This window comes from Acomys russatus, chromosome 8, assembly GCF_903995435.1.
Source record: "Acomys russatus chromosome 8, mAcoRus1.1, whole genome shotgun sequence".
NCBI lineage: Eukaryota > Metazoa > Chordata > Mammalia > Rodentia > Muridae > Acomys > Acomys russatus.
In genome coordinates this window covers 72,844,277-72,870,037 of record NC_067144.1, presented here as the reverse complement: position 1 = coordinate 72,870,037, position 25,761 = coordinate 72,844,277, and the positions used below count along the sequence as shown (strand labels likewise).

At 50.1% G+C, this 25,761-nt stretch overlaps 1 protein-coding gene across 1 annotated transcript in view; it reads left to right on the top strand.

The window, feature by feature from the left end:
* The first annotated feature begins 7,387 nt into the window (after positions 1-7,387).
* The window catches only part of Hlcs (holocarboxylase synthetase), a 142,859-nt gene continuing 124,485 nt past the window's right edge, over positions 7,388-25,761 (top strand). Inside the window, exons 1-3 of the mRNA XM_051150284.1 lie at positions 7,388-7,546; positions 7,781-8,700; positions 13,261-13,443. Of these exons, the coding sequence (XP_051006241.1) occupies positions 7,495-7,546; positions 7,781-8,700; positions 13,261-13,443 (1,155 nt within the window). The 5' untranslated portion in view covers positions 7,388-7,494. The remainder of the gene's footprint in view (positions 7,547-7,780; positions 8,701-13,260; positions 13,444-25,761) is intronic.

The following is a 25,761-nucleotide window of genomic DNA, read 5'->3' as shown; positions in this document are numbered from 1 at the left end:
TGGTCACAAAACAGGCTAGAGATCAAGGTAAGATGTTCAAATCAGTTAAGACATCAGTGAGAAACGAGGAGAGGCCTGGGGTCAAGCAGATACCCACGCATGGAAGGACCGCAGGCCCAGAACATAAACTGCAGCCCCTCCCTCTGCTGAGTCAGCCTTTCCTGCCGCCCATGAATACAAGGACCCGAGTAGAGGTCACCATGGCTCAGCAGATAGAAGGTTCCGGAAGCCAGCATGCTCTGGCTCTATTGTAATGATGTAGCATGTGTGCCTGCAGTGGGCGTGGCTTGGCACTGCTTAGAAGCCGTGTGCTGTTACTGTCGGCGTCTCTCTGCAGAACACACACGAGGCTGTAGAGAGTGACGTCCCTTCACTTCTGGATCTGTGCTATCTGTGTCCTGCCTGTCTGGGAGCTGTGACAAATTCCTGGCAAGAGAGAACTAAAGAAAGGGGGCTCGTTTTGAACACAGGGTGAGGACACTGTCATGGCAGGGATGGGTGAGGCTGGAGGGTCCGAGGCCGCAGCCGCTTGCTCACATAGCAGTGGGTCAGGAAGCAGTGTGAAGGGTGCTGGTAGACTTGAGTTTCCTGCTCAGTCTGGGTCCCTGGCCTGTGGGATGGAGCCCCTTGCATGTAGGCTGGGAAGTCCCTCCTCAGTGATAAGCCAAGGGATCTGTTTCAGAGGTGCCTTTAAATCCAGTCAATTTGACCGTGAAGTTTGGCTTTCAGGCTTGGTCACCCCATGAAACAGTCTTGTCGCCTTACATCCGTGCCAACACACGGGTCCCATTTTTATCTGTCCTTAGTGTGTCATGCAGGTTTATGATTTTATTTCACAGACTAGGTATTAGGGGGCTGGAGAGGTGGTCCAGTGGTTAGAGAGCACTGGCTACTCTTCTAGAGGACCCAGGGTCCAGTCTCAGCACCTACAGCCATCTGTAGCTCCAGATTCAGGACGTCTGAGGCCTTCTTCTGCCCTCTGAAGGCACCAAGCGCGCACGTGGTACACAGGTATAGGTGCAGGCAAAACATCCATACACATTAAAAATATATGGAGTTTAATTCATGAATATGCTCTTTCTTATGTGGCAGAACTGAATATTTGTAAGTGGTTGGCAAATGCACATAATGCTGGAATCCAGCGGTTCTCAACCCTCCTAATACTGCAGCACAGATCCTTTAATGTGTGGTGACCACCAACCATAAATTATTTATTTTTTTAAACCCATCTATTTCTATGTACACCCCAGAAGAGGTCATCTGATCCTGTGAGACTACACTTATAGATGTCTGTGAGACACCATGTGCTGGGTGCTGGAAATTGAGCTCAGGACCTCTGACAGAACAACCAGTGCACTCCTACCTGCTGAGCCATCTCTCCAGCCCCCATAAACTATTCCATTGCTACTTTATAACTTTTTTTTTGCTACTGTTATGAATTAAAATGTGAATATCTGAGATGCAGGACGTCTGATGTGTGACCCACAGGGTGGAAAGTGCTGCGGTCTAGTTACTAAAAGGCCACGTAGTATTTCATTGGGAATTGGAACTCTGCCTAGGGCTCTGGCAGGAATGTGTCAGAGGCTGTTCACCTGATGGGCGGTGTGTGTGTGTGTGTGTGTGTGTGTGTGTGTGTAAGTCCTGAGGCAAGATGCGCGGTGCCTGAGGACCTACTGTTAGTGACCTTCTACAATTTCCAAACCCTCTCAAATCAGACACCCAGATCAGTCCATCAGCTGAGGACAAAGTGTTCACTGCGTAAGCCTGGGGAGGACAGTTGGTGTCTGAACCTGTTTCTACCAGGTTGCAGCGGTGACCCTGTGCCACAGATTTCAGCCCCTGCCATGGTGTGGACCCTCTTCCATGCGTACCCTCCCCCCCCATCCCCCCTCCCCTCCCCCATCTGTTGCTGGAACCATTCGTTTTGCTTCTTTGTTTTCTGTTCTTGTTGAGACTGGATCTTGCTGTATGGCTGTGGCTGGCCTCACATGGGTGGCAATCCTCCTGCATCGGTCTCCTCAGTCCTAGAATTGCAGCCTGGCAATAGCATCTCCTTCTGCTTCCCTCGCGTTGGGATATTCCATGCGTTCACCATGGAGCCCTGCTTCCTAGAACGCTTAGCAACCCACCGAGCGTGCGGCTCAGGTGACCAGGAAGCAGACACTAGCATATCGTAGACATCGGCATAGTATCAAGTTGGGCACCTGAACAGTTTATTGGGGCTTCTGTTCCCCCAGCTGCTTGCAGGGGCCACACACGCCTGGTGTCTCACCCTCTGCTTCTTGGACTGGAGTTTTAATTCAAGTTCTGAGGCTGACCCTGGGATGTCACCGTGAGTCCTGACACTGAGTTCAGAGCTCCTGTGACTGGGTAGGCTCTGAGAGGAAACTCAGGCGCAGTCTTGGCTTCCTCAGCTTTGATCTTTGGGGTCAGCCTTTTGCATGGCTTCCCCTTTGTTACCCACCCTTTTGTCTCCACTTCCCATCTCCCTGTGCAAATTGGAAGTGTCCTGTGACCGCCCAGCCCCTGTGAGGTGTTGGTGACAGTGGGTCTTCCCTTTGATCAGAGCCCCGTGCGCTGCCTGAAGGAGCCGCCATGGTCCATGGCACACACACCCCGCGTTCCTAGAGAAAGGAAGTGCACTTAGGAGAGGAAGCAGCCACAGAGTTGGGAAACCTGATCAGGGACCGGTAGGCATCGCTCTGAGACCTTTTCCTGTACTCGCCCGCCTTTGTTTCGTCCTGGCATCTCTCTTCCTTCTGAGATGTGTGAGTTTAATCATTGGCTCCTTTTACCTGAAGCCTGCAGATGCAGAGGCAGTTTGAGCAGCTGTTGGCTGAACGTTTCCTGGCTGTGTGCCACCAGTGCCCTCCTGTTAGAGGTTCCTTTGCCTGCCCCACCCTTTGTCTGGAAAGCCTGCCATTGCCTGGGCAGTAGTGTCTCCTCCCATCTTCCTCCAAAGACAGCCCTGCCCCATTCCCATGCTGGGCGTCAGCGCAGTGTTTGTCTGATGTTTCCAAATGATCAGGGTTTTACGTATTTTTATTTATTTATTTTCTTCTTTTTCTCATGTATAAGTGGTGTGTGTGTGTATGTGTGTGTGTTTGGTGCTTGCATGCACAAGTGCATGCATATGTGTGTGCATGTACTTGTAGTTTAAACATTTTTGTTTTTGAAGACAAGGTCTTACTCTGTAACCCAAATAAGCTTTGAACTCAGGGCAATCCCCCTGCCCCAGTGTCCTAAGTATTGGGATTGCAGGTGTGAGCATTCACATCCCACTAGGATGTCAGTTTGTTGTTGGCTTTTCTTGTTTTTTTTTTTTTTTTTTTTTTTTGAGACAGGGTCTCTCTGTGTAGACTTGGCTGTCCTGGACTCGAATTGTAGACCAGACTGGCCTCAAACTCACAGAGATCTGCCTGCCTCTGCCTCCCGAGTGCTGGGATTAAAGGCATGAGCTACCATGCCCAGCTGGATGTCAGTTTTAAAATATGAAATTCTACTGAACACGGCTCATCTGGGACCTTCCGGGCGCAGCGCATGTGTGGGCTGTGTGTGAGGAGGGGAGGGAGGCTTCGAGTTTGCCTAGAAGGAGATTCATGGGTTTCTGTTTCTGTACATGCTCACTCAGCCGCTGACCACAGAGCCCGGCGCTTACACTGACCTTCTAAGTCTTCTCACGGTGCCTGTTCACTGCGGCTACTTCTGCTTCTTCTTCTTCTGCTGCTTCTTCCTCCTTCCTTTTGATTTTTCAAGACAGGGTTTTTCTGTGTAGCCTTGCTGTCCTGGACCAAGCTGGCCTCAAACTCACAGTGATCCACCTGCCTTTGCCTCCTCAAGAGCTGGGATTACAGGCGTGTGCCACCACTCCCTGCTGCCTAGTCACTTCTTTTTTGCTGTTTCTCTAAGGAGAATTCAGTTCAATTGAAATTCTAAGAATACTAAGGAGTAAAATGTCATAGCCAGATGTGGTGGCACACGCCTTTAATCTCCGCACTTGGAAGGCAGAGGCACATGGATCGCTGTGAATTTGAGGCCAAAAGAGTCCAGGACAACCAAGACTGTTTATGCAGAGGAAAAAAAAAAAAAAAAAGAAACAACAACAAAATTTCATGTGGTCGATTGAGTCTTGGAGGGGCCAGAAACCATCGTAACATCCCACTCTTCACTTTCTGCACCCGGGGGTTTGTGCTGTGGGAAATGGCTCCGAGGACCCCACGCTGTGGGCTGATCAGAGCAGCCTGTGTGGACCTGGCTCGTTAAGGCGTCTCCCCATTAAATCTGCCTGGCAGCTTCCAGGTGGGAGATCTTATCAGTCCAGAGAAGAGCAGTGGCCTCAGGTCAGACCCTAGGGTCCAGGGTTCTCCTACTGACTGACTATGCTGTCCTGAAAGAGTGCAGAAACCAGCCAACCGGCTTTACGCTTCTTGCAGAGATTGGTGTGAGGGGTTGCAGAGCAGGCCACAACCGATTGCATCTGCAGCTCCGGGGAGAGCTGACGCCCTCTTGTGGTCCCTGCAGGCAGGGACTTTACATGTCATAAAATGTATCCTAATGTGTAGAGTTCAGTTAAATAGTTTCTGTTGCAGTCCCAACATTCCAGTTATCAGCCCAGCTAACCTGGGAAGCCTTCTCACTTCAGAACTGTTCCCGCCAGCTGTCACCACCCAGGCGCATCGCTAACTCTCACCTGTGCTCCGACTGTGCAGCTGCCTATTTTAGATACGCTGCCTACATAGATTCATGTGTGACCTTTAGCTGTTGGCATCTGTCCTGGCTGGCTTGTATGTCAGTTTGGCACAGCCTTAGAGTTACCCAACAGGAGGGAACGTTGATTGGGAAAAATGCTTCCATACTACTGGGCTGTGGGGCAGTTTCTTCATTAGAGATTGATGAGAAAGGGCCCGACTGATTGCGGGTGCTGCCACCTGTGCAGGAGGTTCCGGGTTCTCTAAGAAAGCCATGGGGAGCAAGCCAGGGAGCAGCACCCCTCCACGGCCTCTGCATCAGCTCCCGCCAACAGGCTCCTGCCCTGTTGAAGTTCCTGTCCTGACTTCCTTCCGTGAGGAGCTGTGGTTCGGAAGAGGAAGCGAGACAAACCTTTTCCTTCTCACCTGGGTTCTGGTCACAGTGCTTTGTCACAGCAATAAAAATCCTGGCTGAGAAAGCATCTTTTAAGCTATTCATGCTTTGTCTATGATTGTAATGTATTGGTAATTCATTAATTTTCAGTGGCTGCTTAATAGTCTATTTATGGATATGTATTTTTTATGTAGTTGTCTATTGTCCGTCATTGTTTGGTGGGTGGCCTGGGTTCCACTTCCTGAGGGTTGTTCCATGCGCTCTTTTCTTCTGGGCGAGAACAGTTGGACCTTGAGATCAAAGGCCTTGTTTCTTGCTCAGGGGTGGCATAGAGCGCTCAGGTTAAGTGAGGCCTGTGTGATAGGCAAGGTTCCCAGTCTCACGGTGAGGAGTGTGTGTGTGTGTGTGTGTGTGTGTGTGTGTGTGTGTGTGTTGGAAATGAGTTTTCCACTGGGTGTTACAGTTAGCTCTTTTAGAACAAAATTGCTGGTGGCCTGTGGTGACACCACAGCGCTACAGCCCATTGGTTAGTTGGCTGTGCAGGCAGCTGCCTGAAACCAGCTGGAAGGCAGGTCTGGGGGTGGGGGGCGTAGCCCATCTGGTACCTTAGTAGCAGTCAAGCCCTCAGTGTCCGGTGGTGACTCTTCCCCAGAATAAATGGTGTCTCAGACAGTCGTGGTGGAGAAATGGTGTGAGAAGGGGGGGGGGCGAGGGAGAGAGAGAGAATTTATTTCATGAATCAGAGACAGTTATAGACCTTGGGCAGTGGGAGGTGTTTTGGCGGTGAATGCGTTGGATTCGCTAGGGCCAGATCTGCATGTTACAAAACAGTCCTATCATAAGAGGGGCACCAAATTATTCTGTGGGTTGGGGAAGAGCTCCAGAAAGAGTCAAAGGTTGAAAGCCTTGCTTCATTATTTGTTGTTTTGTTTTATCATAAAAGATTTTTATTACTTATTTAAGTGTGTGTGTTTCTGACCAGCTGAGGGAGTTGAGTCCTCAGAAACAGCAGGCAGCGCTCATAGGCCCTGAGCAGCCCTCTAACACACACACCTCGAGCCCTGTGGTAGCACAGGCTCTCTTTAATCCCATTGCCACACAGGTCTGAGGTGATGGTAAATGCTCTCATTTTTCCTACTTTACAAAGAGGGTGGTGAGTGCTGCAGAGTTCGCCCAGGGCCGTGGTGGTGGTGAGTGGAGCTCAGTCTGGTCTCTGCAGCCAGGCTTCCTGCTCAGCTGGGTCCTCTCCTCCACTGAGCACCTCGGCGATTGCGCATCTTCGTCTCCTGGTGTGAAATGTTTTGGTACAAAACTGGAAGGCTTAAAAGCTGTTTTTTTCTTCTTGTGTGTCTCTCGCCCTCTGGTGGTGAGATTTTGAACTGCGTGTGACGTGTGTCTGGAACTGTGTTTGACTGTAACAGTAGGCAGTTGCACCCTGGCAGTGGAGGGTCCGGTGTGCTTACAGGTGCGTCTTTGCAACCAGCCCCGACTGCACTTGGAAATAGCTGATGGACGGGTTTCCTTTGCATTTCTGGGTGTTATGGATGCTCCTGCCAGTGTCTGTCACAAAAGGGCAGCTAGGTTCACCTGGGTCTGGCCCTTTCTTTCACCTTAGTGCCCTAAAGCAGTTGGAGCTTTAGTGACCTCTGTTTATTTCTAAATTACATTTGTTTTTTATTTTGTTACTGAATTTTAAATTTAACTTTATGTGTATGGGTGTTTTGCTTGCACATATGTCTGTGCAGCACATGGGTATGGCGCCCATGAGGGCTGGCAGAGGGCGCTCGATTTCCTGGGAGCAGAGTTGGGTGTGAGTCACCTGCAGGGCACTGAACCCAGGTCCTCTGGAAAAGCAGCAAGTGTACTTAACCATGGAGCCGTCTCTCCACTCCTCTGTTTTGACGTTTGAGGAAGGGTCTCACTGCGTGGCTTATGTTGGCTTTGAACTTGGGATTCTTGGGCCTTGGACTGGCTGGTGCCGCTGGCCTAAGAGGCATGTGCTCCACACCAGGCACAAGTCCAGCTGCATTCAGTGACAGTTCTGGTCAGCGTTTTGTAATATGTCATCTTCTTAGGTCAGAATTGGAATGTCTGAGCCCAAATATCCTTGCTCCCGATCAAAGGCAGTATCCAGTAACCTGCTGGACACCATCTGTCTGTCTGTTTGTACCCCGTAAGCCTGCTGGATTCCGCCTGTGACTGTGACCTAGTGTTGAGGATCCCGGGGCTAAAGTATTGGGTCCGGCCATTTCTGAAACGGAAGTCTGAGCTTCGCTTTCTCCCTCACCTGCTCTTTCTCAGCCTGTAAAATGGTCTGACTGCTGTTTGACGTTAGCCTGCCGACCTGGGGATCCCCACCAGCTAATTGCTAAAGCAAGCGTGGACAACTTCAGCAAGCTTGGGGTGGCGTTCATGGAGGACAGGCTGCAGATGGACAATGGGCTGGTAGCCCAGAAGATCGTCTGTAAGTAACTTTAGAAAAGTTTCCATGCCCTGGGGGGGATGCCACAGCGATTCACCAGTGGGCTGCCATCACATCCCGCTGCCATGACTTTCAGTTCTAGCCAAGAGGTCGGATCTCACTGTAGAAGTGCACACTCAATGCATGTGAGGGATTGAGGTGGACAGGAAGCACTTTTGGTTCGTTGGATTTCTGGTCAGTAGTCTTGACTAACGATCTCTCCTGTTCGCACTCTAGCAGTTCACTTAAAGGATCCTGCTCTGAAGGAACTTAGCAAGGCCTCCGATGGGCAAGCTCAAGCCTTACCACTGAACCCAGAACCTTCCCGAGAGGGTGTCATGGAGCGTGCTGGCCAAGGTGCCTGGAAGGCTGCCGGAGAAGGCTCTCTCCCACTGAAGACTGGCTGCGCCTCCGCCAGCAAGTGTGCTGCAGGTGGGGATGCAGGGCAGAGCTGCGCTGAGCACCATCCGCTCCACCTGTCCAGTTGCCATGAGTGTTTGGAACTTGAGAACAGCACCATTGAATCAGTGAGGTTTGCGTCAGCGGAGGACATCCCAGATCTCCCCTACGACCACGGCAGCGGTGCAGACGGTGCCGCGGGTGAACCGGGCCCTGGACGGAGAGAGAGGAGAGTCAACATTTCAGGAAAGGCACCCAACATCCTGCTGTACGTGGGCTCTAGTTCCGAGGAGGCCCTGGGCCGGCTCCAGCAGGTGCAATCTGTCCTGGGCGACTGTGTGGACACTGATAGCTACACCCTCTACCACCTGCAGGAAGACAGTGCCCTGAGGGACCCGTGGGCCGACAACTGCACGCTGCTGGTCATTGCCAGCAGGGAGCCTGTCCCCGAAGACACACAGCAGAAGTTTATGGCCTACCTTTCTCAGGGAGGGAAGGTGCTGGGCCTGTCGTCCTCCTTCACGCTCGGTGACTTTCAGGTGACAAGTAGGGACGTGTCACAGAACACAGCCCAGAACTTGGTTTTCTCAAAGGCTGATGGGAGTGAGGTTCAGCTCAGTGTCCTGAGCAGCGGCCATGTTTATGAGCATGGCTTGAGCCCGGGCAGCGTCCAGGGCCACCTGGAGAACGAGGACAAGGACACGGTGATTGTGCATGTGCCTTTCGGCGCCCGAGGAGGGGAAGCCATTCTCTGCCAGGTACTGGGGAGCTGCCGTTACGATGCTTCTTGGGCGTGTTTGGGACAGAGCGCACTCTTTACAGCTTGATGAGCCTGGGAGCAGCTGGGTCAGTGGCACAGAAGGAACAGGCTTGCCTCACTAACGGGAGGGCCTGAGTGCACTTCCCCAGAGCCCACATGAAAACAGGCGTGGCGGGGTGGGCTTGTGATCCCGGTGGCGGGGAAGGGGAGACACCTGGGGCTCGCTGGACAGCCAGTGAGAGGCTCTGTCTCAAAAGCCAAGGTGGGCAGCAGTGAGGAACAGCACCGTGGCCTCTGCTCATAAGCTTGTGTGTTCTTGTGCGCTCACACACAGGAACTTAAGTGCTAGTAGTTAGTCACACTCCTGGCTGGTTTCTGCTGGTGGCAGGCATAGTTGAGGGCTTTGATGAATACCCTGATCAATCAAATTGCATGTGATCCAGGAGCCAAGACAGGAAGTGGCGAGGTTAGGTAAACCTTCCAGTTAGCCGAGGGTTAGCCAGAAAATTCTTTCTTGTTTTTATCATTACTGGTGACAATCTTCCTAAAATATGTTAATTTATTTTTTTTGCCCCCAAACACACCCCTGTTAATGTCATCAAGCCCTGTTTAATGCAGGAAGGTCAAAGGCATAGGGTTAGCCAGCTCAAAGCAGCACCTGCCACAGTCAGTGACACTTATCACGAATTTAGTGTTGGATAGATCATCACAGCCTCTGTTCTTCTCTTATGATTTGTTATGTTTAAAACCCAAGTGCTCAGGGCTGGAGAGATGGCTCAGCAGTTACCAGAAGGCCTGGGCTTGATTCCTAGCACCCACATGGTGGCTCACAGCTTTCTGTGACTCCATCTCCAGGGGATTGGCCTTCACCTTGCTGGTTTCCACGGGCACTGCATGCACACACATACACACAGGTGTGCAAATACGTGTACAGACATAATAAATCTCTCTTTGCTTCTGTCTCTGCACGTAAGCACATGCCGTGGCCAGAGGCCAGCTATGGACACGGTCCTTGCTGTTTGCCTTGTTTGACATGGTCGCTCGTTCACTCTGCCAGTGCTAAGTTACCTGGGCAACGGGCTTCTGGGGCATTCTCCTGTCTCTACCTCCCATCTCTTTTTAGGAGTTCTGGCATTACAGATGCATGCTGCTGAAGCTGGGTTTTGTGGGTACCGGGACTCAGGTCTGCACACTCACACAGCCCTCACGCAACCCTGAGCCTGCACACTCACACGGCCCTCACCCACCCCCGAGCCTGCACACTCACACGGCCCTCACCCACCCCCGAGCCTGCACACTCACACGGCCCTCACCCACCCCCGAGCCTGCACACTCACACGGCCCTCACCCACCCCCGAGCCTGCACACTCACACGGCCCTCACCCACCCCCGAGCCTGCACATTCACACGGCCCTCACCCACCCCCGAGCCTGCACACTCATACGGCCCTCACTCACCCCCGAGCCTGCACACTCACACGGCCCTCACTCACCCCCGAGCCTGAACACTCACACTCAAGCGGCCCTCACTCACCCCCGAGCCTGCACACTCACACGGCCCTCACTCACCCCCGAGCCTGAACACTCACACAGCCCTCACTCACCCCTGAGCCTGCACACTCACACAGCCCTCACTCACCCCCGAGCTCTTTCCTACTCTTGTTTCTTTGTTCTAACGCCCTTTTTTGTTACGACGATGCTTAGACAGGGATGCTCCGAAAGCAGTGGGACAGATGTTCACACACAGAGCCAGCAGGTTTCCTGTGGGGCTGCAGACCACATGGGTTAGTTTCGGGGGGCCCAATAAATGCTCCTCTTATCTTTCTCTCTGCAAATATGGTAACTATAGCAACCACACATTCTCAAAAAATCCACTTGAAAACCCCACTTCCTGGAGCCATATTTCAATTTTGAAGACTTTTTTTTTCTCACTTCTGTCCACAGACCTGTACTAGAAAATTGATTCGGCACGTTACAACCCATTTCTCTGAGTTCCGTGACACATCTGCCCGTTGCACCATTTAAACTGACCCCAATACTATCATAAAATTTGATACCTCACTATGTTGCCCTAGGTTCACAAATCAGAGTCTGAGGATTAGAACGTCATCTTTGCTTCTCAGTGACCTCCAGCCTTCAGTGTGGCAGGGCCACCATTTCCTCCACAGCCTCGGCTGCCGCCGTTTCACCAAGGCCGGCGACTCTCATTCCGGTCTGCTTAGTCTTCTCTTCCTCTGTTCAATTTCACAGCCTTCATCTCGGCGATAAACCTTGTCATGATGTGACCCAGTCAGGGAGAGCGAAGGGCTTCAAGGGCAGAGCCCCACTGCCCACCAGGCGCAGCACCCCAGCTTTTTCAGTCACTGTAACAAGAAAACACGATGAGCTGGGGACGTGCACACAGTGCTATGAAGATCGCATTCGCTGGGAAAGTGTAAAGCTGAGAATTAAGGTTGATATTTGATTATCAAACGGGTCAGGATTTTGTCATGAAGTTGCCCAAATACAGCTTGAAGATGAAATTGAAAAAAATTTCATGTGCTTCACCGGCTTAGCTCAGGGAAGAAGTTTCAAGCAGAGCTGTTCAGTGCTTGATATTTGGGCCAGATGAAACTTTGTGGTGACGCATGCTCACATAAACCGTAGGCAGAGCAGCATCCTTGGTCTCTGCGCAGTGGACGCCAGCCACTTGCTCTGCATTTGTTGCTGGGGACAGTTTTCTTCTGTCTTTCAGTCCAGTTGAGAAGCCTTAGGCTTAGAAGGGCCAGGTCATAGATCTAAGTCCCATCACCAGCATTGCACGCCAATGGCTGTGAGGCTCCCGTCAGGATTACAGAGGACCAGGCGGCAGGGCATGGCGCCCTCCTGCTGTCTGGTGTGCTGTTCTGAGGCCTCATGCACCCAGAGCTTCATGCATGCTAAGCAAGCCCTGACCCCTCCCTCCGCTCACCCCCGGCCCCCAGCCCAGTGTAAGAGCACTTCCCCAGCTTTGGTTTTGCCCTTTCTGGGCCTGGAGGCCTATCGCAGTGTGATGGGAGCCTTTTCCCTCTGCATCTCTCTCACGAGCACATCAGCTGAGCACACGTCAGTGCGCCTGCGCCTTGCATGCACACCATCCAGTGAGGCCATGTGCACTCAGCCCTGTGAACTCCTGCAGGAACACCGCCTTTGTTCTTTGTTTTTGTTTTTTGTTTTTTGTTTGTTTGAGACAGGGTTTCTCTGTGTAGCCTTGGCTGTCCTAGACTCACTCTGTAGACTAGGCTAGCCTCGAACTCAGAGATCCACCTGCCTCTGCCTCCTGAGTGCTGGGATTAAAGACACCACTACCACCTGGATTTTTGCTCATTTTATTTGTGCCTCTTGTACGGGTTAGCCTCCAGGGCAAATATGTGCTCCGATGGGTGAAGTGGCCCTTGTCTAGGACTTGCTGGCACTCCTTTTTTCCTCTGTCCTCCTTAAGGGCTTTCTGAGGGGCAGGCCCACCTGCTGACCACTGACCACTGTTCCCCAGCTTGTTTGGATTGGCCCCAAAGTGGACACTGTGTTTGGTTGTCACGTTGGCCTTGGTTACAGCTTAGGTGAGAACTGGGTGACTGAAAGAGCAGGAGGTTGGCCCCTGCTTCCCGAGCCTTCCAGTGTTCCAGCTGGAAAACCAGTAGACAAAACCAACATAAAACTAAACACAGGGCACTTTGCTGCCACCGAGTGTTCTCGCACCTGCAGACTCTGACGCCCAGTTAAAGTCTGCCCCCCAGGGGAGCTGGAAGTTCCAGCGTGTTCCTTCATCCTGCCATGGACGCTGATGGAGATGTGTGTACTTATAACCTTCACTTAGCTACTCGGTCTGCAGTGTGCATCCTAGATCACACTTTAACAGCTGACAACATGCAGGAAGCCCCACATTTATAGTTGGCTCAGGTGCAGGGGCATCAGGAAGGCCCTCTTACTGGAAGTCCAGCCTACCCACCCCCAGGCCTGCAGTCTCCAAATGACGCACGTGAGACTCTGCTCTTCTGACTGCAAGGCAGAGCGGAAGGTTCCAGCCCGGCCTGGCCCAGCCCGGCTTGTCATGCCTGCCTAGCCTCCGTAGTGTTGCTGGGTTCTCAGCATAATTTTAGTCCAGTTTCCCAAGGACGTGCAGTGGGTTGATGATAAAAGTCATGATATGGGGCTGGAGAGGTGGCTCAGCGGTTAAGAGCGCTGCCTGCTCTTCCAAAGGACCCGGGTTCAACTCCCAGCACCCACATGGCAACTCACAACTGTCTGTAACTCCAAGATCTCACACCCTCACACCAACACACATGAATTAAAATTAAATAAAAAATATTAAAAAAAAAAAAAAAAAAGTCATGACGTGGAAAGAGTCTGGCGACCGTCCGAGGCACTGGTCAGTCCCAGCATGGCTTTTGAGCTGGGAAGCCACTATTTTATGTGGCCCATTCTAATCTTCAGCATTTTCTTTCTTGGCATCACTTTCCAGATGTCACACTGGCTTACAGAAACTGTTTCTCTGATGCAGGCGGCCTCTCTCTACCTGCTGTCATCCTGTCTCTCCTCAGGTGCATCTGGAACTCCCTCCGAGCGCTTCCATGGTGCAAACCCAGGAAGACTTCAATGCACTCAAATCCAGCAACATGAGAAGACATGAAGTCCTCAAGGAGATCCTGACTACCCTCGGCCTGAGCTGCGACGCACGACAGGTTCCTGCCCTAACACCACTGTACTTACTGCCAGCCACTGAGGTGAGTGCACTCAGCTGGGAATCACATGCTTGAGGTAGACCTGCCTTGAAACCACGGCCCCTTTGCTTTTCTGTCGTGACCGTTTTCAGCCTTGATTTCTCTTTGGATTTTAGGTTTGGAAACCAAATTGATGCCAGTATCTTTAATATTTTAGTGTGTGTGTATATGTGTGTGTGTGTGTGTGTGTGTGTGTGTGTGTAAAGTAGAGGGGACTGTGGACTGTGGAGTTAGGAGGTGTGAGCTCTGTAGTCTGTGGTCCTTTTGTAGGGGAGTGGAACCCGGTGTTATGTATCTCTGCATGTGTGGTCCTATATCTGTGAGCACAACCAGCTATAGATTAGGTATTTGAAAAAGTAAAGGTCCTGTGCTGGGCCAGGGAGACGGCTCAGTTGGTAAGGAGCAAGTGTGAGGACCTGGGTGTGAATTCCCAAGAACCTGTGTGAAGCTGGGCGCAGCAGCGTGCTCCTTATGACGTGAGGGCGAGATGGGAGGCCCTGGAAGCTCCTCGGCTGGCCAGCCTGGCGGCACGGTGATGGCAGCAGACCCTGTCGCACGAGGTAGAAGGGCAAGAGCAAAGAGCAGTGCCGAAATCTGCCCTGCCAGGCGTGCCATGGCGTGTGCGCTCCCTTGAACATGTGCATAGGTAACACACCATACACGTGCAACACATGCATGTGTACATACACACCACACAGACACACACAGTTGAAAACAATCCTGCCTCTACTGAGTGTACACAGACTGTTTTCCTGTCATTACCTGAGCAATACACAGCACAGTGTAACAACTATTTGTGTAGCATTTGCAGGGTGTTGGGCGTTTCCAGTCTTCTGGAGATTGTCAAAGTCCGGAGTAGGATGTGCAGAGGCCACGTGCAAATGCTGAGCGGTGCTGTATCTGCAGGAGGGCGTGCAGGAACCAGCCCCCGCGCATGCTGAAGTGGAACTGCTTTGGCGGCTGTGAGCAGCCGGGATCAAAACCAGTTGTTTTGATCTGGATTTTTCTCAGCAAATCTTTGTGTGGGAAAAATCACAACTTCTGTTTGCTGTGTGCTGATGTCTGCTATCTTGTGCCAAAAAGGCTTTGGATTTCATGTCTGCCACTCACATCTAAGAGTGAAATGGAGACGTTTGGAAAGTGCTGGGGAGTTCCCTCCGGCCTGCACTCGTTGCTGGTCCCTGTGGGATACCTGGTCTTGGGCAGGCTGCCAGGCTCTCCAGGTGTGTGTTCTCACTAATCCTTTCATGGTGACATGCTGTCAATTTCCTGTTCGTTGTGACAAATGATTTTGTGGAGCTCTTTCTCTTGTCAGCCAGCAACAGGCTGGTCGGTGGGGTTAGTGATTTTAACACACAGCAAAATCCATGGGGGCCAGGAGACTCCACACATCCACCCCATCTGCTTTGTTGAAAAGAGGAAAATATACCATTCACTCCTGCTTTGTGGAAAGGGAGGCGCTGCCCCTGGGCAAGCTTAGTTTGTGGGGATCAGAGCTTTGCATTGTGCGGGTGCCCTGTCCTGACTTGGACAGATGCAGACCCTTGGCGATCGTGTGAGGGCTGGAGGAGACAATATGAGGGAGACACTATGTGTGAGCACTGTGCAGTTTGCAGGATAGTGCGGCCATCAGTGGGTTGTGAGAGCTTGCGTGGGTTAAAGAACAGATGTGCTTAACAAGCTCCTGGTACCTAGCCTAAGAAGGCGGGAGGTAATGCTTTTAATCAGCAAACTAATATCAACACAGGATGGTCTTTTTTCTTTTAAAAAACATTCTTTTATTACATTTTCACTACTAATGAGTTCTGTTTTGTTTTGAGGCACGCTTTCACTAGCTCACACTGGCCTGGAATACACCACGCAGTAGAGGTCACACTTAAGCCTGCAGTGATCCCCCTGCCTCAGCTTCCTGAGTGCTAGGGTTATAGATGTGAGCCACCACGCCCAGCTCTGCAGTTTGCGCTTTTTCTGATGCGCATTTCTGGGCATTAGTCATATAACTTCTGTCTGTTCCTTTATCTTAGCAATTCCAACACCAGTTACTCATCTCTGTGCTTTTATTATTATTTTTATTTGATGTGCATTAGTGTTTTGCCTGTATGTGTATCTGTGTGAGGGTGTTGGATCCCCTGGAGCTCAAATTACAGGAAGTTGTGAGCTGTCATGTGGTTCTGGGAATTGAACCTGGGTCCCTGGAAGAACAGCCAGTGCTCTTAACCACTGAGCCGTCTCTCCAGCCCCACTGTTCCATATTCAGTTCATAGGGCAAAACTTATCAGTCTGACTTATGACTTATAAAAATACCAAATAGAGACCGTCCTCAGAACTGCAGGTACTTGTCTGTGTGGGCCAGGCACACGGTCCTTCAGTGGCGTGAGCGCAGCTGCCAGCCTCCTAGGCCGTCCTTAAATCTTTGCTTGAGCGTCGAGGGCTGCAGCTGGAGGTGAGAGCACGCATGTGCCCTCTGCAAGGCTGCTAGCCTGGGAGGTCAGAAGGCATTGGTGACCGACCTTGCCCATGGCCTGCTTGCCCTTTTCCGAGTCCTGACTGTGGGGTCTTGGGACTTAGGCCCTTTGACTGTGGCAGAGAAATGAAGAGGAAAGGTGGCCTCAGGTATCTTCCTGTGAGCAGCTGCCCGGCATGCTTTGTTGCTCAGGTGGATTCTTTAGAGCAAGTACAACTGAGGCTCTGTGTCACAGGGACACGGAAGAGAGGTTGCGACTTCAATCTTTCCGTTCTCAGACTGTGGAGACTGCACCTCGGACAAGACCTTGGTACACAGCACTGGGACCTGAGGGCTCCCTCAGCATCTGCGTGAAAAGCTGGGTGCCATCATAGTCTGCCTCTGACTGTAGCCTGTGGGGAGCAGAGAGGGGCCTCCCCCTGCAAGCTGACAGCTAGACAACCAAATTTTTCAGCTCTGGGCTCAGCAAGAGAGCCTGGCACAGTAAATAAAGTGGGGAACAGATGAGGAGGACCTCTGATATCAGCCTCTGGCCTCTACACGGGTGCACATGTGTGCATACTCACACACACACACACACACACACACACACACAGAGTCAATTTGGCTCTAATTAATATATATACAGTGCTCTGTCTGCATTACACCTGCAGGCCAGAAGAGGTTACAGATGGCTGTGAGCCACCATGTGGTTGTGGGAATTGAACTCAGGACCTCTGGAAGAGCAGTCAGTGCTCTTAACCTCTGAGCCGTCTCTCCAGCCCCTGAATTTGGTTCTTTAAAATGCCCCATGGCGAGCTCGAAACTGCAGGCCTGTGCTTTCCAGATTCCATAGAGCCACAGTGAAAGTTCTTTGTGGAAATAAAACTTAAAATAAAATGCCCCATGGCAGCGAGTGGCAGTGGGGTAGTGTGTGTTTTCCTAGTTAGGACCTGACTGGAGAAATACTAATTTACCCACTCAGGAACCATAGGATGAGATTCTTGAACAAGGTGAAAGCCAGTATTTGCTCTGTGTACAACATGCAAAGCTCCCCATTGAGGACCCGACTACGTACAGTCTTGGAAAGAGTGGTGTTCACAAATGCTCCCTCCTCACTCTGGGTCCCGGGTCTCATTCCTGGCCGCCTTGAGGCAGCCTCTGAGGACTGCCCCAGCCTCCCAGTTGCTTGATTCTGACTGAGTTCCATCTTATGTTGAGAATTGAGGGAAGTGAATGCACATGCGCAGTTGTGGTGTGTGTCCATTGCGTGATGTTCCTCAACACTCTGGAATGTCTTGGATAAGCTTTAGAGGTTGAGGTCAAAGGTCAGAGTTTTCTTTCGTAGTATTGACAAAGTATTGTATTTTCTTGGAGCAAAATGCTCCAAACAGTTATAATGAGAATGAATTTGAAAATGGAAACAGAAAGGGCTTTTTTTGTGTGTGGGCAGCCAGAAGATTCTTCTTGCTCCTGTCCTGAAGCTGAGACATTCCGGTCAGCTAGCCCCTGTACCGTTAGCTCAGCATATCAGCCAGCGAGGCTAGGAATGGGGTTGTGTTGTGTTTGCTTTCCTTCCTGAATCTCTGCGTAGTAGGTCTCATTGACCTCTCTTGGATGAGACGTATGTAAGGGGGGTTTTGTCAGTTTCCATCTGCTGGACCTGCCACCTGCCCTGTACACTTAGGAGTTTGGGCAGACTTGTGGCTTTTTGTAAAGAGCACTGCTCATGGCAATCCATGCTCCCACCACACGGTGTCGCTGCTGAGCTAGCCTGCCTGTGCTACAGACTCCTTTACAGTTTACAGAACTATAAAATAATTCAGAAATTTAGTTTATTCACCCTATATAAGTGTCAAACAGCGTAATTTTCGATGTTTTCTATTATATTGGTGGTGCTTTCTTTTGGGTCTGTAGAAATTATTTCAATGCCACAGTTCATAAAATTTATCTGTTCACTCAACGTTTATTCAGTACTAAGTCCTGTTCTAGTACAGGACGTGAAAGAACAAAATAAATAGAGAAATTACCTAAATACCTTCACTGCACAGCAGCTGTGTTTACCCAGTTTGGAGCTCTGACTCTGCTCTTGACGGCAAGAAGCCGGGAAGATTTATGACGCCCCCTCCCCCGCGGCTCCGTGTCACTGTGATAGGAAGAGAGACATAAAGAACCATGGACCTCGGAGTTTATGAGGGGTGTGCTCTGAGCGCTCCCTCCATACGCCACGACCAGCACGGGCTCTCCCAGCCAGCCCCACTACAGTGCCCCGTGAGTGTGAAGGGGGTAACAAGCAAGGCTCTGCGGAGGGCAGGCTGCGGTGGCCAAGCCGGCCTTCTGGTCTGACAAGGGTCTTTCCATTTGATCCGTCCTCCCAGGGAAGGGCGGAAGTTCGGGCTTCAGCCGAGGTCAGTATGTTGAGAACCACCAACACTGTGTGCCACATAGCCAGGTCCACTGAAACAAGACTGGAAGAGTTATGGTGCATGAACACACATGCACATGTACACGCAAACACACACATAGACACATACGCGCACACACACTTCTATATACAAACATCCACATACACACATGTGCACACACACACACACACAGGTGGTAGGCTTAAGGTAATTTTAATAATGCTTTAAAGTTTTCTTTTTACTTTCAAGCTACCTATGATGCATGTGTGTTACTTTTATAATGAGCTGAACCAGTTGTTAATAGCTAAAAACTGACCTGGTGTGTGTCCCCAGAGTTTGGAAGCACCCTACTCGTGTTTAGGCCCTGAGTGTTCAGCGTCTTCTGTGGACACCGACACTTGGTTAACACTTGGCGTCTGCCTTAATGCTTTAGACCAGCGGTTCTCAACCTGTGGGTCTCGACCCCTTCAGGGTCAGGCAGCCCTTTCGCAGGGCTGCATATCATATGCTTTTATATAAGGTGTTTACGTTACCATTCATAACCTCAGAATTATAGTTGTGAAGTGACAACAGAATGGCTGTGTGGTGGCTGGGGTCCCTGCGACAGGAAGACTGTATTAAAGTCTCAGCAGGAGGGTTGGGAGCCACTGGTTTGCAGGGTGCAGTGTTGCCAGTGGGGTGTATCGTTGTCATGGGCTGGGGTGTGGATGCCTCGCATGCTTTTCGCCTGTGTGGGTGACAGGAGTGCAGGGTTACTATGAGGTATGCTGTGGGGGGCACACACTTTTGTAAGTAAAAGACAGAGAAGGAAAGGTAAATATTTATTTTATATAAAAATACCATTTTATAAAAGAAGCAGGTTTTTTTTTTTTTTTTCAATGAAAGGCTGTCTGGTTTCTATTTCCTCCTACTCTCTGTCTGAGGAAGGGTGACAAGGAAGAAGGCCCACTGGAGTCTCGGGGTGCTCTTGTGGAATGACTAGGGCCAGCCAGGATTCTGAGCCAGCCCCCCCGTCTTTCTCCCCATAAAGTCTCATGTCCATGAGCCAGTGTCATGGTGATGGTCCCTGGGTGGCCAGAGGATGCAGAAGAGGGTGGACGCCTCCACCGCTAGCCAGGGGAGCTGCCGCTGCTTTGAGGGACCCAGGCTGTCTGCAGGTCTGTTCCAGCCTGGCTTCCCACTCCTGGGAGATGCAGTGCGTGCGGCTGGACTCGTGGCAGGGTCCTCGCAGGCCGTCTGACCACGTGCCCTTGGGATCAAGATGCAGCCATAAGGAAGCAGCAACCGAGTTTGTTGATAGAGTTACTGGGCAGAGTCACGCGGTGTGTGCGTGTGTGCTTTCGGTGGCGTGGGAGGTGCGGCACGAATAGTGCATGCTTAAAAAAAAAAAATGGGCCATAATATTCCATTCTGATTCAACCTAAAATTACATACAAAAACTCTTACTTCCTTCTTCAAAATCCAGACATTGTTGTGGACTAGCTGCTGTTGGTAAAAATAGTTTTTTAATATTTGTAGACATTTCAACAGACCCTTGGCAAGGCCTTTCTGCCCGGGGAATGCCTTCTCGTAAATTCACTTTCAACTTTTTGCACTTAAGGTGTTTAGTGTGGTGTTTTGAAGCACGCCATCATGAAGTAGGATTTGGGCCTTGTTGCTTTATGAGGGAATGCAGGCTACGTCATTCCTCAGGGTCCTTACTTCTCTCTGCACTGGCCACTGCATTCAGCAAACATTTGAAAGCTAGTAAGGGCGAGCCATGTGCAGCTTGGGAGAAATGGTCGTTTCTTAGCTTTATGGCTTGCTCTTCAAGTAAATGAGTCTCCTTACACACTTCACGGTCTCATCTGGGTCCTCTAATAAGCACGGTGCGGTGTGTGTGCATCTGTGTCTGTCTGTCCGTCCTTGCCTTGGGGACCTGAGCTTTTGTTTCTGCTTATTTACTTAGGTGGGAATCAAACTGTTGTACTGCTGAACTGTGTCCAAGCCTGGAAGTCGGTTCTGTCTTCTTAATATTTAAAAACAAAGTTGTGTGAGCAGGGAGTATATGCACGTGTGGGTACACCAGCCTGGGTGAGTGTGTGGGAGGCCTGAGTAACTGGTAGTGTTCTGTCTGTCCAGTCACTTCTCTGGTGATGGTGATGGTCATGATGATGATGATGATGATGATGGACACAGGGTCTCTCGCTGAACACGACTCTCAGCATTTCAGCTGCACCTAACAAGCTCCATGCATCCTCGTGGGGCCACTCCCAGCAGTAGAGTTATTGGCTTGCCAATGCTCCCAGCATTTTTGTGGGCACTTGTACAGCAAGCACTGTACACACAGAGCTGTCTCCCCAAATTGTAAACTAGGTTTTTAAAGTCTTCAGTACTTAGTGGTGTTGTTTTTTAAATTTTAATTCTCCATTGCCTGCAGTTTTCTCTGAACACGGGTTTGACACGGAACCCTCTCTTCCTCTTGCTTTTGGGCCTTGCTCTCAGTCTTGAATAAGAGACAAACATGTAGCCTTACTCTAAAGTGCAGGTAAAGAAATGCTTTTTTGGAGATCCAAACTGGAGAGCAAGTCAGGGTCCCAGGTGCACCCAGTGGCTTCTGATGTGCGCCTGCCGAGGTCTTGAGGCAGCTACTTTATAGAACACACAGCTGAGAGCAGCTGGCAGATTAAAGCCAACGTTTAAAAGCTTTTATAGCTACGGATGTTTTCAAGCGTCTTTCATATACCTCTTTCCCTCCTTTCTTCTTTCTCCCCACACCAAAACTGGGAATTTTTTTGTTGTTCATTTTGACTCATTTCCTGTTATCAGATACAATACCCGTGTAAACGTGAAATGATCCTTCTTGACACTGAAGTGCAAAAGCCACAAAACGCGGGTGTTGTCCCCGGCCTCCTCTGCACGTTGATTTTCCGAGGAGCCTTTGAGCTGCCGGGTGACCTGTCTTTGTGTATGAGTCTTGTTCTTACAAGCCAGCCCCCGAGCTGCCTGGAGGGCCCACACTTCAGGGCTCACGTCAAGGCAGGGAGAAAATGCTTGCGGGAGATGGAGGTACACACGGCTTCTGTTGCTTTCCAGCCTTGCTGAGTTTTGCTGTGATTTTGAGCTGTGTTTTTTGCCATGGGATCTGGAGCGGGTGGTGGGGCCCCCACACAGCTCTGCAGTTCAGGGTTGCTCTGTGGCTAGGAAGGGCGGCTCTGTTTCCTTAGACTATTTATATCCACCATTTATGTAGTCACAGATTTGTAGATGCGAAGCAGGCTCATTTGGAATAAAAAATCCTCCAAGAGCAAATGCTTTCTGTCTCTTACACCAGCTCCCTAATAGCTGCCATGTGTGAGTGGGTATGGATTGTGGTGCTGCCTCCCGGGAAGCCGACTGACGCTGTCTCTAGTAACTCTTGGAACATTCTTGAAAGCAGATTTTTGTCTCTCAGGTCCAACAAATGCATCCCCGGGAGCCAGCCCACGCTGGCATTGGGTTGTGGGGGGCACCGTCAGAGGGGCTTGTGATCAGGTGCAGAGGTGAGACGTGGATACGAGGCGGCCGGCGGTGGGCACCACGGTAAATGGCAAGGCTTCCAAACCCGCTTCTCAAGAACTGGCCCAGCCCTGCAGGACTCCTCCATATCAGTGCAGGACTGTGAGGTCTGGGACCTGATGGCCACCTGACGTGTGTGTTCATTAGAAAGAGTATTATGTGTTCTTCCTGTCCATGCTAGTAACTTGGGGTTGTCGCTCCTAGAGTGGTGCCCTGTATCTTGGACAAACATGAGATTTCAAATCAGGCAGGCCAGCCTTGGAGCTGCGCCCCGGTGGTGCTCGAGTCTCAGCGAGGCCTCAGAGTGCTACAGTTTGACTAGGTCCTCTGGGCACCCTTTTCTGGCTTCTGTGGGAAAGCAGGGGACTCTATCAAGGTCAGGCTGTCTGTCTGTCCACCAGGCACTTTGCTGCAGATGAAAGCACACATTCTGGGCAGACCCTGGATGGCATGGCTTTCATGCTGGGGTCAGTGTGTGCTGGGCGCTCGGTGTTTCTAGCACCATTCGCTAGGCTCCTGCTGGGGCGCGGGTAGTTCCTTTCTTAAAATGTTCTCAGCATTTGGGTTAATCATGTACTCAGAAGAAGGAGTGTTGGTACTTCATCCAGAGCTTACTCTGCACACGTCAGGACGCCGTGTGGCTGGCTGTAAGTGTATACAATTTTAATGTATCACTGAAAGTGAATAAAAGAGAGGGGATATGCCGGAGTGAAAGATTTCAATGCCGCATGAAACAATTGTAGAGTTTAAAAGCTATTTTATCATCAGAGGAACACGGGTTTAGTAAGCGAGAACAGCTCAGCCTTTAGAAGGTTTGTTGTAATTGGCATATTAGTGGTGTTTAATGTTCTTATGTTAGCCATATGTATGTACATTTGTGTATTTAAACGTATGTCTCCTTTAGCTAAAACTGTAGTGAAAATAAGATTGCCGAGTGAGAGCCTCGCTCTGTGAAGCACGGTTTTCTCCCTTGACCCCGAGAGTGAGGAGATGCCGGCTAGAATATCTAGGGATCTCCGCTACAGAGGGAGGCCACACACGCATCTCCTTGTGAAGCCCAGAGACTCACGGTGTAAGGGTTGGTGTGTGTGCGTGCGTGCATGTGTGTGTGTGCGCGCGCGTGTGTGCGTGTGTGTGTGCATGTGTGTGTGCGTGCGTGCGTGCGTGCGTGCGTGCGTGTGTGTGTGTGTGTGTCGGTCTTTCATGGACGTTTGCCAGGGTAGAGAGGAGGGAAGGGAAGGGGAGGCTTTAGCTCAGGACATTTACAGTCTAAGGTACCACCTGCCACGTCTGCAGTGACAGGAGAAAGGTCACGCCGTGGGTCAGTACCACTAACTCTGAGGCTTCTTTGCGTCCTGGACTTTAAAAATATGAAATAAGCTTATATCCCACATGCAGATGAAAGTTTAGAAGATTAAAATGAAAAGTTATAATTATAAGAATAAAACTTGAAGATTAGCTTTTCTGTGTCTCAAAATGACATTTATCAGAGAGAGATGACACGACGGCCTCACTGATTCCCTTCTCAGTTTCTTAAAAATTAAAAAATTTAACTAACGAATAAAAACAAGAAAATTATGCATATTTATAGGGTTCCCTGTGGTGTTTGACTATGTGTGTGTGTATATTGTGGGATGTTTAAATCAGCGCCCCTTCCTGTTTTATTTTCTATAAGTAAACAAGTGTAATGTTTAAAAGAAGCACCAAATGCTAGTTTCATATTTTAAAAATGGTGGTTCAGTTTTGGCGAGGGTGTGGAGCATATTTAATCTCATTTGCCTAACCCTGCCAAGATGAGTTCACTGGAGTATTCCTCCGGCAACCTCGATATACCAGCTGGTTCATGTTTTTTTTCCCTCCCCTGTAGCCTTTTAAGCTATAAAATATTTAAAGATCAAAAGTCTATAATTTTGACGATTCTTCTCTTTGGAATGTTTTCCTTCCGTGGTGTTGGGCGTATACATAGCATTGCAGATGGTCCACACTGAGTTTTTCATAGAAGTCGCCTTTGTAAAAGACAGCCACCGATACCTCCGAAGTCTTCTCTTTCTGTCAGGTGGGATGAGAGACAAAGCGACTCTGCATCCTTTCAGGTCCCTTAAGGTGTTTATGCTGGAACTGGCAAAGCACACGTGTGCAAATGAATTTACGTGTGGGTCTGTGTTGCTGGGGATCCAACTCAGTATTACACCAGGTAGGCAGGCACCCTTCTATTGAGTAAAATGCCCACGCTTAAAAACCACTAAAAAAAAAAAAAAAAAAAAACCAAACAAAGTAACAAACAAACAGCCTCTCCGCAGCCAGACCTCTGCAGCAGCCCCAGAGCGCGCCCCTTCCCAAATCTCTGTAATGACTGCTACTTTCATTTTTATGCTGCCACAAATCCTCAATAGAGGCCAAAGAATATTTTACTTTTTATAATGTCACGCATTTTCTCAAATTTACCTATACTATAAAAACTATCAGTATAGTCTGTATTAGTCTCAGATTTACAAACAAAATTATATCTTCAAAGTCTGTGTGAAATCTTGGTCCCTGTTACTTATGATATTAGGTTTTCTTACTTTACTTCAGGGTCTCCTGCTCCGTAGTGCAGTGAAGCCCTAGGGAGGTCTCCGATGCAAGTCCATGTTTGCCATACAATAATTGTGTGTGTGAGTGTGTATGTGTGAGTGTGTGTGTCCATATCTGTGTAAGTATGTGTGAGTGAGTGTGTATGTGTGTGTGAGTGTGTGTGAGTGTGTGTGACCTCTGAGCCATGCTTTCAGGCCTGGTGGATCCATCTGCTGGGTCTGATTCTGCATCTGGTCTGGCCGATTGGGCCCTGAGCACGCTGGGAAGACATGAAGCATCCCTTTCTGCTTTTCTACTCCTTGGCAGAGACTCATGGCTCTGCCTCACACATTGCTCAGAGATCTGTGATGAACTGTGCACATAAGCAAAAGAAACCGTCTCATAGAAAACTTCAAATACTCAGAAGTAAGTGCAGAACACCGCGGACTCCTGAGCTCTCAACGCGCTCCGTCACAGCTGTCCTCTTACGGCAGTCCCATTCCATCTGTTCACACCCGCGCGCCGTGTGTGGGATGATTTCAAACCAAATCCCAGATATTGGTTGACTTTCCTTGTGAATATTTCGGTATATATTTCTAAAAAGATAACATCTCTGTTGAAAATGTAATTGTGCGGCCACCACGACATCCGTAATGGAGCACTTCTTTCCAGTCCTGTCCCATCCAGCTTCGGTTTAGACACATTTAAAAGCAGGCTGTCTTGCTTGATTATGCGTTGTGCATAAGCTGCTGAGCCTGGTGAGAGACAAGCGAGGGAAGCCACCGGGAGAAGCCGCTGCAACACTGGAGTTGCTAGAGGACACGGAACACACACAGGTTTGCCCGCACTCTGGCCCCTGGTGTGAGTTCCTCGCCTCGCTTCTCCCTGTGCAGAGGTCCCGGTTCCCCTGGCATGGACGGTATGGAATTTTACTCTGTATGCTTTCAGTTTCAGGTTGATGTTTAGCCTTTGACCCAGCCACTTTCTTACAATAAACAGTTTGTTGATGAGAGCAGCTGCCCGGTGGATTGTTTCCAGATTGTTCTCTCGTGGCTGCGGACAGAGTGCACCGCAGGGAGAAGCGAAGCCGTGGCTGCTGCTTCTTGGCTCCCGGCCTTGCGTGTTGTCAGCCTCCGATTCTTCTGTCTGTATCTCAACATGTTGTGACTCTGAGGCCCCGGAGCTCAGTTAGCCGTGTCTTCTAGAAGTTGCCGCCCTGAAAATCAGTTTCTTAATGCTGTGGAAAAATTTCCCCAAATTCCAAATGTAGAAGTTGGCACACTAAAAAAATAAGTCTTATCTGCCCCTCTGAGCTCAGCCCTCTAAATATAGGTCCTCAGGGTGGGTAAGATGGGTAAGGTACTTGCTTTGTACACGTGAGTC